Here is a 14,005-nt window from a genome sequence, read left to right as displayed (position 1 = left end):
GGTGCTCAGGGTTGCAAAGAGTGGGTTGCAGTAGTGATGGTGCTTCCCTATCCTCTGCATGTGACAGGTGGTGCTCAGGGTTGCAAAGAGTGGGTTGCAGTAGTGATGGTGCTTCCCTATCCTCTGCATGTGACAGGTGGTGCTCAGGGTTGCCAAGAGTGGGTTGCAGTAGTGATGGTGCTTCCCTATCCTCTGCATGTGACAGGTGGTGCTCAGGGTTGCAAAGAGTGGGTTGCATTAGTGATGGCGCTTCCCTATCCTCTGCATGTGACAGGTGGTGCTCAGGGTTGCAAAGAGTGGGTTGCATTAGTGATGGCGCTTCCCTATCCTCTGCATGTGACAGGTGGTGCTCAGGGTTGCAAAGAGTGGGTTGCAGTAGTGATGGTGCTTCCCTATCCTCTGCATGTGACAGGTGGTGCTCAGGGTTGCAAAGAGTGGGTTGCAGTAGTGATGGTGCTTCCCTATCCTTTGCATGTGACAGGTGGTGCTCAGGGTTGCCAAGAGTGGGTTGAAGTAGTGATGGTGCTTCCCTATCCTCTGCATGTGACAGGTGGTGCTCAGGGTTGCAAAGAGTGGGTTGCAGTAGTGATGGTGCTTCCCTATCCTCTGCATGTGACAGGTGGTGCTCAGGGTTGCAAAGAGTGGGTTGCAGTAGTGATGGTGCTTCCCTATCCTCTGCATGTGACAGGTGGTGCTCAGGGTTGCAAAGAGTGGGTTGCAGTAGTGATGGCGCTTCCCTATCCTCTGCAATAGACAGGTGGTGCTCAGGGTTGCAAAGAGTGGGTTGCAGTAGTGATGGTGCTTCCCTATCCTCTGCATGTGACAGGTGGTGCTCAGGGTTGCAAAGAGTGGGTTGCATTAGTGATGGTGCTTCCCTATCCTCTGCATGTGACAGGTGGTGCTCAGGGTTGCCAAGAGTGGGTTGCATTAGTGATGGTGCTTCCCTATCCTCTGCATGTGACAGGTGGTGCTCAGGGTTGCAAAGAGTGGGTTGCAGTAGTGATGGCGCTTCCCTATCCTCTGCATATGACAGGTGGTGCTCAGGGTTGCAAAGAGTAGGTTGCAGTAGTGATGGTGAACCCTATCCTCTACATGTGACAGGTGGTGCTCAGGGTTGCAAGAGTGGGTTGCATTAGTGATGGTGCTTCCCTATCCTCTGCATGTGACAGGTGGTGCTCAGGGTTGCAAAGAGTGGGTTGCATTAGTGATGGTGCTTCCCTATCCTCTGCATGTGACAGGTGGTGCTCAGGGTTGCAAAGTGTGGGTTGCAGTAGTGATGGTGCTTCCCTATCCTCTGCATGTGACAGGTGGTGCTCAGGGTTGCAAAGAGTGGGTTGCAGTAGTGATGGTGCTTCCCTATCCTCTGCATGTGACAGGTGGTGCTCAGGGTTGCAAAGAGTGGGTTGCATTAGTGATGGTGCTTCCCTATCCTCTGCATGTGACAGGTGGTGCTCAGGGTGCAAAGAGTGGGTTGCAGTAGTGATGGTGCTTCCCTATCCTCTGCATGTGACAGGTGGTGCTCAGGGTTGCAAAGAGTGGGTTGCATTAGTGATGGTGCTTCCCTATCCTCTGCATGTGACAGGTGGTGCTCAGGGTTGCAAAGAGTGGGTTGCAGTAGTGATGGTGCTTCCCTATCCTCTGCATGTGACAGGTGGTGCTCAGGGTTGCAAAGAGTGGGTTGCAGTAGTGATGGTGCTTCCCTATCCTCTGCATGTGACAGGTGGTGCTCAGGGTTGCAAAGAGTAGGTTGCAGTAGTGATGGTGCTTCCCTATCCTCTGCATGTGACAGGTGGTGCTCAGGGTTGCAAAGAGTGGGTTGCAGTAGTGATGGTGCTTCCCTATCCTCTGCATGTGACAGGTGGTGCTCAGGGTTGCAAAGAGTGGGTTGCAGTAGTGATGGTGCTTCCCTATCCTCTGCTTGTGACAGGTGGTGCTCAGGGTTGCAAAGAGTGGGTTGCAGTAGTGATGGTGCTTCCCTATCCTCTGCATGTGACAGGTGGTGCTCAGGGTTGCAAAGAGTGGGTTGCATTAGTAATGGTGCTTCCCTATCCTCTGCATGTGACAGGTGGTGCTCAGGGTTGCCAAGAGTGGGTTGCATTAGTGATGGCGCTTCCCTATCCTCTGCATGTGACAGGTGGTGCTCAGGGTTGCAAAGAGTGGGTTGCAGTAGTGATGGTGCTTCCCTATCCTCTGCATGTGACAGGTGGTGCTCAGGGTTGCCAAGAGTGGGTTGCATTAGTGATGGTGCTTCCCTATCCTCTGCATGTGACAGGTGGTGCTCAGGGTTGCAAAGAGTGGGTTGCATTAGTGATGGTGCTTCCCTATCCTCTGCATGTGACAGGTGGTGCTCAGGGTTGCAAAGAGTGGGTTGCAGTAGTGATGGTGAACCCTATCCTCTACATGTGACAGGTGGTGCTCAGGGTTGCAAAGAGTGGGTTGCAGTAGTGATGGTGCTTCCCTATCCTCTGCATGTGACAGGTGGTGCTCAGGGTTGCAAAGAGTGGGTTGCAGTAGTGATGGTGAACCCTATCCTCTACATGTGACAGGTGGTGCTCAGGGTTGCAAAGAGTGGGTTGCAGTAGTGATGGTGCTTCCCTATCCTCTGCATGTGACAGGTGGTGCTCAGGGTTGCAAAGAGTAGGTTGCAGTAGTGCAGCAGGTGCTCTTCAGTTCTGACGAGTTTACTGGGGTACAGCACATGTGCCGCATCAGTGAGGGTGTTCTTCTGTCGTCTTTGCGTCCCCGGGGTCTCAGGAGTGCAGAGAATGTGCAGCTCTGGTGAGAGAACTTCGTGGGATGTGGTGTTCAGTGCTGTAGAGTATTTGCTACTCTATGGAGGAGATTCTTGATGAATGTTTGGGCGATCTGGGCATGGGCTTAACGCAGGCCCCTGCAGCCCCTGCGGAGCAAGTGGGGACCCCAACCCTTTAAGGGGCTTTAACCCTTCAGACGGCCCCCACTGAGCCCAAGACCAATGATTATATGTGAGATGTGGGATACTCAGAATCCCCTATCACATTCTGCAGGGGGGCTCATAATTTTGTGTTACACCAGTGGATCTGGGGTGAACATGTGCTGCACCAGTGTGAGCGGGCTCTCCATATGTCATTGTGTGACAAGGATACTGAGGGCTACAGTGCATATGCTATACTAGTGAGGGTGCTCTTCAAACCTTAGTATGTGCCAAGGGGCCGGAGCACGTCATAGGCACTACTCAGTCCTCTCGTGTAACAGGGAGTTCTGAGGATGCACTAAGGAGAGGGTGTTCCAGGGAGTTCTGAGGATGCATCAAGGAGGAAGTGTACGATGGAGTACTGAGAATGCACTGAGAGGGTACCAGGGAGTTACCTGAGGATGCACAAAGGAGAGGGTGTACCTGGGAGTTCTGAGGATGCATTAAGGAGAGGGTGTACCATGGAGTTCTGTGGATGCATTAAGGAGAGAGTGTACCATGGAGTTCTGAGGATGCATTAAGGAGAGGGTGTACCACGGAATTCTGAGGATGCATTAAGGAGAGGGTATACCAGGGAGTTCTGAGGATGGATTAAGGAGAGGGTGTACCACAGAGTTCTGAGGATGCATTAAGGAGAGGGTGTACCACGGAGTTCTGAGGATGCATTAAGGAGAGGGTGTACCACGGAGTTCTGAGGATGCACGAAGGAGAGGGTACCAGGGAGTTTCCTGAGGATGCACTAAGGAGAGGGTATACCAGAGAGTTCTGAGGATGCATTAAGGAGAGGGTGTACCTGGGAGTTCTGAGGATGCACTAAGGAGAGGGTGTACCAGGGAGTTTCCTGAGGATGCACGAAGGAGAGGATGTAACAGGGAGTTCTGAGGATGCATTAAGGAGAGGGTATACCAGGGAATTCTGAGGATGCATGAAGGAGAGGGTGTACCAAGGAGTTTCCTGAGGATGCACGAAGGAGATTGTGTACCTGGGAGTTCTGATGGTGCACTAAGGAGAGGGTGTACCTGGGAGTTCTGAGGATGCACGAAGGAGAGGGTGTACCAGGGAGTTTCCTGAGGATGCACAAAGGAGAGTGTGTACCTGGGAGTTCTGAGGATGCACTAAGGAGAGGGTGTACCAGGGAGTTTCCTGAGGTTGCATGAAGGAGAGGATGTACCTGGGAGTTCTGAGGATGCACAAAGGAGAGAGTGTACTAGGGAGTTCTGAGGATGCACTAAGGAGAGGGTGTACCAGGGAGTTTCCTGAGGATGCACGAAGGAGAGTGTGTACCTGGGAGTTCTGAGGATGCACTAAGGAGAGGGTGTACCAGGGAGTTTCCTGAGGATGCATGAAGGAGAGGATGTACCTGGGAGTTCTGAGGATGCACGAAGGAGAGGGTGTACCTGGGAGTTCTGAGGATACACTAAGGAGAGGGTGTGCCAGGGAGTTCTGAAGATGCACGAAGGAGAGGGTGTACCAGGGAGTTTCCTGAGGATGCACGAAGGAGAGTATGTACCTGGGAGTTCTGAGGATGCACTATGGAGAGGGTGTACCTGGGAGTTCTGAGGATGCACGAAGGAGAGGGTGTACCTGGGAGTTCTGAGGATGCACGAAGGAGAGGGTGTACCTGGGAGTTCTGAGGATGCACTAAGGAGAGGGTGAACCAGGGAGTTCTGAGGATGCGCTAAGGATAGTGCTCTTCCATTCGCAGTACAGAGATCTGGAGGGGTGCACAGAATGTGCTACACTATTGACGATGCTCTGCCAACGCAGGTGTAGGGCAGGAGGTGCTAGGGGCTTCTGGGCATGCCCTGCATTCCTGAGGGTGCTCTTCAGTCCTCAGTGTTGGCAGAGGGTGCCAGGGGCTGTATTAATAAGGTCTTCAGTGCATGAAGAGTGCTGAGGGATTCAGGAATGTGTTGCACTACTGAGGTTGCTCTATAAAACGCAGTGTAAGACAGAGTATGTCCAGGAGTGCAGAGAATTTGCTAAACTAGTGAGGGTGTTCCACAGTGTGGTCCAGGTCGATCTTAGGCGTGCAAAGACTATGTACAGCACTAGTGAGGGTGTTCCACAATGTGGTCCAGGTCGATCTTCGGCGTGCAGACTATGTACAGCACTAGTGAGGGTGTTCCACAGTGTGGTCCAGGTCGATCTTAGGCGTGCAGACTATGTACAGCACTAGTGAGGGTGTTCCACAGTGTGGTCCAGGTCGATCTTAGGCGCGCAGAGACTATGTACAGCACTAGTGAGGGTGTTCCACAGTGTGGTCCAGGTCGATCTTAGGCGCGCAGAGACTATGTACAGCACTAGTGAGGGTGTTCCACATTGTGGTCCAGGTCGATCTTCGGCGTGCAGACTATGTACAGCACTAGTGAGGGTGTTCCACAGTGTGGTCCAGGTCGATCTTAGGCGTGCAGACTATGTACAGCACTAGTGAGGGTGTTCCACAGTGTGGTCCAGGTCGATCTTAGGCGCGCAGAGACTATGTACAGCACTAGTGAGGGTGTTCCACAGTGTGGTCCAGGTCGATCTTAGGCGCGCAGAGACTATGTACAGCACTAGTGAGGGTGTTCCACATTGTGGTCCAGGTCGATCTTAGGCATCCAGAGACTATGTACAGCACTAGTGAGGGTGTTCCACAGTGTGGTCCAGGTCGATTCGATCTTAGGCGTGCAGAGACTATGTACAGCACTAGTGAGGGTGTTCCACAGTGTGGTCCAGGTCGATCTTAGGCGTGCAGACTATGTACAGCACTAGTGAGGGTGTTCCACAATGTGGTCCAGGTCGATCTTAGGCGTGCAGAGACTATGTACAGCACTAGTGAGGGTGTTCCACAGTGTGGTCCAGGGTGATCTTAGGCGTGCAGACTATGTACAGCACTAGTGAGGGTGTTCCACAGTGTGGTCCATGTCGATCTTAGGTGTGCAGAGACTATGTACAGCACTAGTGAGGGTGTTCCACAGTGTGGTCCAGGTCGATCTTAGCCGTGAAGTCTATGTACAGCACTAGTGAGGGTGTTCCACAGTGTGGTCCAGGTCAATCTTAGGCGTGCAGACTATGTACAGCACTAGTGAGGGTGTTCCACAGTGTGGTCCAGGTCGATCTTAGGCGTGCAGAGACTATGTACAGCACTAGTGAGGGTGTTCCACAATGTGGTCCAGGTCAATCTTAGGCATGCAGACTATGTGCAGCACTAGTGAGGGTGTTCCACAGTGTGGTCCAGGTCGATCTTAGGCGTGCAGACTATGTACAGCACTAGTGAGGGTGTTCCACAGTGTGGTCCAGGTCGATCTTAGGCGTGCAGACTATGTACAGAACTAGTGAGGGTGTTCCACAGTGTGGTCCAGGTCGATCTTAGGCGTGCAGACTATGTACAGCACTAGTGAGGGTGTTCCACAGTGTGGTCCAGGTCGATCTTAGGCGTGCAGACTATGTACAGCACTAGTGAGGGTGTTCCACAGTGTGGTCCAGGTCGATCTTAGGCGTGCAGAGACTATGTACAGCACTAGTGAGGGTGTTCCACAGTGTGGTCCAGGTCGATCTTAGGCGTGCAGACTATGTACAGCACTAGTGAGGGTGTTCCACAGTGTGGTCCAGGTCGATCTTAGGCGTGCAGACTATGTACAGCACTAGTGAGGGTGTTCCACAGTGTGGTCCAGGTCGATCTTAGGCGTGCAGACTATGTACAGCACTAGTGAGGGTGTTCCACAGTGTGGTCCAGGTCGATCTTAGGCGTGCAGACTATGTACAGAACTAGTGAGGGTGTTCCACAGTGTGGTCCAGGTCGATCTTAGGCGTGAAGTCTATGTACTGCACTAGTGAGGGTGTTCCAGAGTGTGGTCCAGGTCGATCTTAGGCGTGCAGAGACTATGTACAGCACTAGTGAGGGTGTTCCACAGTGTGGTCCAGGTCGATCTTAGGCGTGCAGACTATGTATAGCACTAGTGAGGGTGTTCCACAGTGTGGTCCAGGTCGATCTTAGGCGTGCAGACTATGTACAGCACTAGTGAGGGTGTTCCACAGTGTGGTCCAGGTCGATCTTAGGCGTGCAGAGACTATGTGCAGCACTAGTGAGGGTGTTCCACAGCGTGGTCCAGGTCGATCTTAGGCGTGCAGAATATGTACAGCACTAGTGAGGGTGTTCCACAGTGTGGTCCAGGTCGATCTTAAGCGTGCAGACTATGTACAGCACTAGTGAGGGTGTTCCACAGTGTGGTCCAGGTCGATCTTAGGCGTGCAGACTATGTACAGCACTAGTGAGGGTGTTCCACAGTGTGGTCCAGGTCGATCTTAGGCGTGCAGAGACTATGTACAGCACTAGTGAGGGTGTTCCACAGTGTGGTCCAGGTCGATCTTAGGCGTGCAGAGACTATGTGCAGCACTAGTGAGGGTGTTCCACAGTGTGGTCCAGGTCGATCTTAGGCGTGCAGACTATGTACAGCACTAGTGAGGGTTTTCCACAGTGTGGTCCAGGTCGATCATAGGCGTGCAGACTATGTACAGCACTAGTGAGGGTGTTCCACAGTGTGGTCCAGGTCGATCTTAGGCGTGCAGACTATGTACAGCACTAGTGAGGGTGTTCCACAGTGTGGTCCAGGTCGATCTTAGGCGTGCAGACTATGTACAGCACTAGTGAGGGTGTTCCACAGTGTGGTCCAGGTCGCTCTTAGGCGTGCAGAGACTATGTACAGCACTAGTGAGGGTGTTCCACAGTGTGGTCCAGGTCGATCTTAGGCGTGCAGACTATGTACAGCACTAGTGAGGGTGTTCCACAGTGTGGTCCAGGTCGATCTTATGCGTGCAGACTATGTACAGCACTAGTGAGGGTGTTCCACAGTGTGGTCCAGGTCGATCTTAGGCGTGCAGACTATGTACAGAACTAGTGAGGGTGTTCCACAGTGTGGTCCAGGTCGATCTTAGGCGTGAAGTCTATGTACTGCACTAGTGAGGGTGTTCCAGAGTGTGGTCCAGGTCGATCTTAGGCGTGCAGAGACTCTGTACAGCACTAGTGAGGGTGTTCCACAGTGTGGTCCAGGTCGATCTTAAGCGTGCAGACTATGTACAGCACTAGTGAGGGTGTTCCACAGTGTGGTCCAAGTCGATATTAGGTGTGCAGACTATGTACAGCACTAGTGAGGGTGTTCCACAGTGTGGTCCAGGTCGATCTTAGGCGTGCAGAGACTATGTACAGCACTAGTGAGGGTGTTCCACAGTGTGGTCCAGGTCGATCTTAGGCGTGCAGAGACTATGTGCAGTACTAGTGAGGGTGTTCCACAGTGTGGTCCAGGTCGATCTTAGGCGTGCAGACTATGTACAGCACTAGTGAGGGTTTTCCACAGTGTGGTCCAGGTCGATCATAGGCGTGCAGACTATGTACAGCACTAGTGAGGGTGTTCCACAGTGTGGTCCAGGTCGATCTTAGGCGTGCAGACTAGGTACAGCACTAGTGAGGGTGTTCCACAGTGTGGTCCAGGTCGATCTTAGGCGTGCAGACTATGTACAGCACTAGTGAGGGTGTTCCACAGTGTGGTCCAGGTCGATCTTAGGCGTGCAGACTATGTACAGCACTAGTGAGGGTGTGCTGCAATGTGGTCCAGGTCGATCTTAGGCGTGCAGACTATGTACAGCACTAGTGAGGGTGTGCTGCAATGTGGTCCAGGTAGATCTTAGGCGTGCAGACGATGTACAGCACTAGTGAGGGTGTGCTGCAATGTGGTCCAGGTAGATCTTAGGCATGCAGACTACGTACAGCACTAGTGAGGGTGTGCTGCAATGTGGTCCAGGTAGACCTTAGGCGTGCAGACTATGTACAGCACTAGTGAGGGTGTGCTGCAATGTGGTCCAGGTCGATTTTAGGCGTGCAGACTATGTACAGCACTAGTGAGGGTGTGCTGCAATGTGGTCCAGGTCGATCTTAGGCGTGCAGACTATGTACAGCACTAGTGAGGGTGTGCTGTAATGTGGTCCAGGTAGATCTTAGGCGTGCAGTCTATGTACAGCACTAGTGAGGGTGCGCCTCAGTTGGCGCCACAGGTGTTCAGTGGTAGAAAGACTATGATGCACTGGTTATGGTGCTCTTCATTCCACAGTGTGTGACGGAAAGTGCACAGGGGTTCAGAGAAAGTGCTGCAATATTCAGTGTGAGTCCGGAGGTGTGGAAAGGTGCATAGAATATGCTCCACTAGCCAGGGTACTCTTCAGTCCTCAGTGTGTGGCACAGACAGGGGTATATGCTGCACTAGCGAGGGTGCGCTCTAAACCTAGATGTGTGACAGCCAATCTAGCCATAGCCAGAGCAAATAATGAGTGCAAAAATGAAGGAGATTTTAAAACCTCAGTGTGAGACACGTGGCCACGGGAACAAATTCTATGCTGCACAAGTGAGGGTGCTGTCCAGACCTCAGTGTGTGCAGTGCAAATAACGACTGCACCCGTGAAGGTGCTTTTCACTTCTCAGTGTGTGCCGGGGCTGTTCAAGGGAGGAGCTCTAACAGTGAGACTGTTCTCAAATTGTAGGAGGAGCTCAGAATTTGACGCACACATGGGGGTGTGCTTCAATCCTTTGGGTGTGACGGTGGCTCTGAGGAGTGCAAATAGCGTGCAGCACTAGTGAGTGTGTGATACACACCCCAGGGTGTGACAGAGAGCCCTCTGAGGTCCACACAATGTGCTGCTCCAGTGAGAGGGGTCTAATTGTGCGTCAGTTCCTAGTGTGTGCCAGGAAGCCACCAGGGTGCAGACTGCGCTGCACTGTGAATGTGACTCTTCAATCCTCAGGGGTGCATATCGCGGTGCTCGAGTAGGGATGCTCTACAGTCCTCTGTGTCTTCCATGGGGGGGGGGGGTCTCAGTGGTGCAGAGGACGTGGCCTTGCAGTGGGAGTGTTCTTCAATCCTCTGAGTGTGGCAGGGCTGCTGAGGAGTGCACATGACATGCTGCCCTGCCCTGGAGAGAGTGAATTTCTTGGAATGTCGGGGTGCAGGAAATGTGCTGCACTTGTGAGGGTTCTACAGTAGCACTTGTGCAACCGATGTGCAAACAATATGCTCCACCAATGAAGGTGCTGCTCAGTCCTCAGTATGTGGCGGGATGTCAGAAGTAGACATGTTTTGCTGCTTCAGGGAGGGTCTCTTTACTCATCATCACGAGGCAGGGAACTAAGTCAACTTCTCAGCAAGGCCAGAGTTGCCAGGAAGTCCCTGAAATCCACGCAGTGTCCCATGGTGCACGCCTTGGAGCCGCTGCTGGAGATACTGACTCACATTTCTTCACATTTCGTAATTCATCTGATTCAGAAGTCATGTGAGCCCTTTTCTGTGTTCTAGATCGTATCACATGTAATGTGCCTTTTTGTCATGTTGCCACTGGTTCTCATTTTGTGTAATGTCCCAATATGGTTATAAAACATGGAAAATCCTACCTCTTCCTGGTCGCAGAATGTTGACAATTATGGAATCGAATCAATGACTTGAAGCATATATGAGCTTTGGGGCCGATACCGAGTCTGGCGGTCTTTGACTGCCAGAATCATCGTGGCAGATTTCCAAGGTAGCCATTTGGACCTTCCACGGCTGAGCCGGCTGCACCAGGGAATTCCTGACCGTGGCGCTGCGAACAGGGATATCCAATATGTAAGGCGGGACCACCGCAGTCTGCAGAGCATATTTCGAGTTTCCTCACCATCAGCCTTTTCATGGCGGTGAGCCCTCCACGAAAAGGCTAGCGGTGGGGAAACAAACCTTGCCACCATGAGAATGCATTCAGGAGGGCACAACATGTGCCCCTCTGTTTGCATGCACCCCAAGTTCCAGCACGGCATGGACTTCACAGTCCGTGCAGTTCTGGAACTTCTTTTGCGTTCCACAGCAAAAGAAAAGCCCACCAGACACAAGTTGTACTCGTAATCTGGCGGGTGAGACCATGCACAGCTTTGGCGGTGCTGTGCAGGAGCAAAGCCGCCGCAGCACTGCCAAAGTCGTAATCAGGCCCTTTGTTTTCAGCCACTGATATGGTGTCAATGAGGGCAGCACATTGCGTAATCCACCGACCATAGTGTAATAGAGGGGGGTCAGAACCATATAGCAACCCCCCCCGCTCTCCCCCTCTAATATCTCAGTTTGTTTTCTCTCCTCCCACAGACCCTGACGACCGACGCACTTGATCTGAAGCCTGCCAGAACTCTACTCATTGAGGGCGTTGTACATCCTCAGACCGACCGGTAAGAGGTGGGGTATCTGGGGTGAAGGGAGCAAGTTACAGAGGACAGGCACTGAGGGTGGAGGGCTGACGTCTGTTGGTGGGAGGGGCGGAAGCAGTGAGCAGAACCGACACCTGCAGGCGGAGAGCGTGTACCTGTGTCTGGAGAGGAAAGATAAGCCATGGACGTGCATGGGATTGGCATTTTGGGGCATCAGAAGGGGCAGTGGGGAAAGACTGGGGTATTTAGAAGCAGGAGGTGTGAACTGTGGGTGAAAGAGTCTTTGAAATTTCGAGACAAAACGTAAGCAAAGTATTTTTTCCCCTTTAGCTTTAACATCAGCATTGGGCAGGACATCGACACCCTTGCTTTGCACTTGGACGCTCGCTTCAACTATGGGGGCATCCACAAGACCATCGTCCTCAACTCCCGTTATAGGGGTGTCTGGGGTGAAGAGGTCCGCCGCCCTGACTTCCCCTTCCATCAAGGAGAGAAAATGGGAGTAAGTGATTCGCCAGGGTTGGGGCACAGGCTGGAAACCGAACCAGACTGCCACATATACCATGACGCCCCGCATTCCACATGTTCCCAAACACAGGCCCTTCTCTCTCTTTTAGCCCTCTCGCACAGCAGGTGATTCAAGTTACCCATATGTTGTTCATAAAATGTGTTAACCTATCGTTTCTTTCTGCTGCACTGCCTTACTTATGCTGCGGTTGTCAGAATAAAAAGGAAATGTTTCTCCAGTGAGAAGGCCTGTCTGTTGTGCAACCTACAATGCAGAGGGATGTAAATATGGAGTGGAAAAGATACAAAGTATACCTTATACCTAGGTTTCAGACCCCAATGGGTGCACCATAGTTCACGCAAATGGCAATAAGTTTCTGAAAAGTATGGACAAGCTTTACAAGTCCCACAGCATCAAAGGCGTGTATGTACATGCTTCCACAATCCACCTCCACCAGAGACATGCACTGTAACAGCTTCCAGTCGCCCTCCCCTATGAACATGTATTTAAACTCTTGTACAATCCTCCTTCACCATGCATGCATTTTTATTAGCTTGTTATGTCCTCTTCCAACAGAGACATGAATTTATGAACTTCCTCAATGATTATTAATCATGGTCATGTATTTACAAGCTAATAGATATGCATGTATGATACAAGATTCCACAGTCCTCCTCTTCTTTGGAGATGTAATTACAAGCTTGCAATACCTCTGGCACTAAGTATTTGCAAACAGTCATGGTCCTTATCCATAAGGGAGATATATTAACAAGCGTCCCATATCTTCCGCCACCAGCGACATTTATTTACAAGCTGCCATAGCTCTCTTCCAACTGGGAGATGTATTTCCAATCTGTCAACGTCCTTCACTAGGGACAAGCATTTGAAAACATCAATGGTCATTCTCCGTGAGGGTCACGTATTTACAAGCTTCCCTATCTTCCTTCACCAGCGATGTGTATTTACAAGCTTCCCTATCTTCTTTCACCAGCGATGTGTATTTACAAGCTTCCCTATCTTCTTTCACCAGCGATGTGTATTTACAGGCTTCCCATGTGCTCCTCCACCAGGACATGCATTTACAAGATTCCAATCCTCTTCTAGCAGGCTGAAGCATTTGCAACTCCTACTGCCTTATGCAAGGGATCTTAGAAGAAAAATTGGGGCGTAATACAAGATAATTCTAGTGAAAACTGGTAGCTGGTGGAAGTGATAGAGCCCTGGTTGAACCCAAGAGTCAAGGAAAGTTAGAGGAGCGCTTAGTAGAGGTTTTGGGGTGGAGTGGCAGAGGAGGGTGGGGCTGGAGGAAGAGACTGATGCAAGCAGTGGGGATTGAGAGGCTGGCAATATCCTGGTTGGCAGAAATTGAAGCATGGCAAGTTACCCTAATAGAGAACTCTACTTTTTCATATTCATTGCAGGTAACCATACGATACAGCATGGATCAAATATTGGTCACTTTGCAGGATACGGTAAAGATTCCTTTTCCAAACCGGCTGGACCTGGATGTGGTCAACTGTCTGTTTGTGGACGGATTTGACTTGAATTCTTACAGTGTGGCTAAAACGCTTGTGGAAGAATCCTAATGCCTGTGGTGACAGCCTAGAGTACACGCCACAGGAACACCACTCGTTGAGCTGTTGGAAGTCATCTTGATTATCTATAGAGGGTGTGGAGTTTGAGCTTATCCCATGGGGTGTCATCTCTTTTCAATGAGATCCTCTGTATATGAATATGTACTCTGAATAAAGTTTTCTGTTCTTCATTAAATTGTTGCTTCTTGTGGTATTTATTCTCTCTATATCTATTTCTGTAGCCATTAAAAGGGCAACTCCTTCAAAAATATATCTCTGCTCTTACGACTATCCCTGTAAATGTACTGCATGGCCATGGTTGAACAATCTGTTTTTGGGATACCATATTCACTTTATAAGATGGATTCTGGTCTGGCAAAAGGTCTCCACAACAAAAGACTGACCAATGTCATTTCGCATCTGCAAATGGCAGAAAGACACAGAACACATATTTTTATAGCGCTTTGTTCTGATTGTTCCAACTTTTAAGTTTAATAACAAGTGACAATATTATTCAATTATTCATTGACTCACTAAAAGTTACCTTAGTCAAATGTGATACCCGCAGGAATTACTGTCACATGAAGGGGCATTACAGGAAGTGTCCAGGGTTGTGATGTAGTTAGTACCCCGTTTATGAGTTCTTACAACAGGTATACTCAGCAATTCACAGATGCTTCATGTCAGAGAAGGAGGGCACGTGACTTAGGCAATGGTTGCATCAGAGTTGTTAACACTCTGTGAACAAAAAGCGTAGGATTTTTCAGGTTTCAGAA

General features: G+C 50.8%; 1 protein-coding gene across 1 annotated transcript in view; it reads left to right on the top strand.

Annotated features, from left to right (window-relative positions):
• Window positions 1-13,311, top strand: part of LOC146856298 (galectin-1-like) — a 311,489-nt gene extending 298,178 nt beyond the window's left edge. The window contains exons 3-5 of the mRNA XM_085651231.1: window positions 11,089-11,168; window positions 11,478-11,649; window positions 13,077-13,311. Of these exons, the coding sequence (XP_085507357.1) occupies window positions 11,089-11,168; window positions 11,478-11,649; window positions 13,077-13,241 (417 nt within the window). The 3' untranslated portion in view covers window positions 13,242-13,311. The remainder of the gene's footprint in view (window positions 1-11,088; window positions 11,169-11,477; window positions 11,650-13,076) is intronic.
• The last annotated feature ends 694 nt before the right edge of the window (window positions 13,312-14,005 follow it).

The sequence above is a fragment of the Triturus cristatus genome, chromosome 4_1 (genome assembly GCF_964204655.1).
Source record: "Triturus cristatus chromosome 4_1, aTriCri1.1, whole genome shotgun sequence".
NCBI classification, from domain to species: domain Eukaryota; kingdom Metazoa; phylum Chordata; class Amphibia; order Caudata; family Salamandridae; genus Triturus; species Triturus cristatus.
Note: the sequence above shows the minus strand (reverse complement) of the source record. Positions and strands in the feature narration are given on the sequence as shown.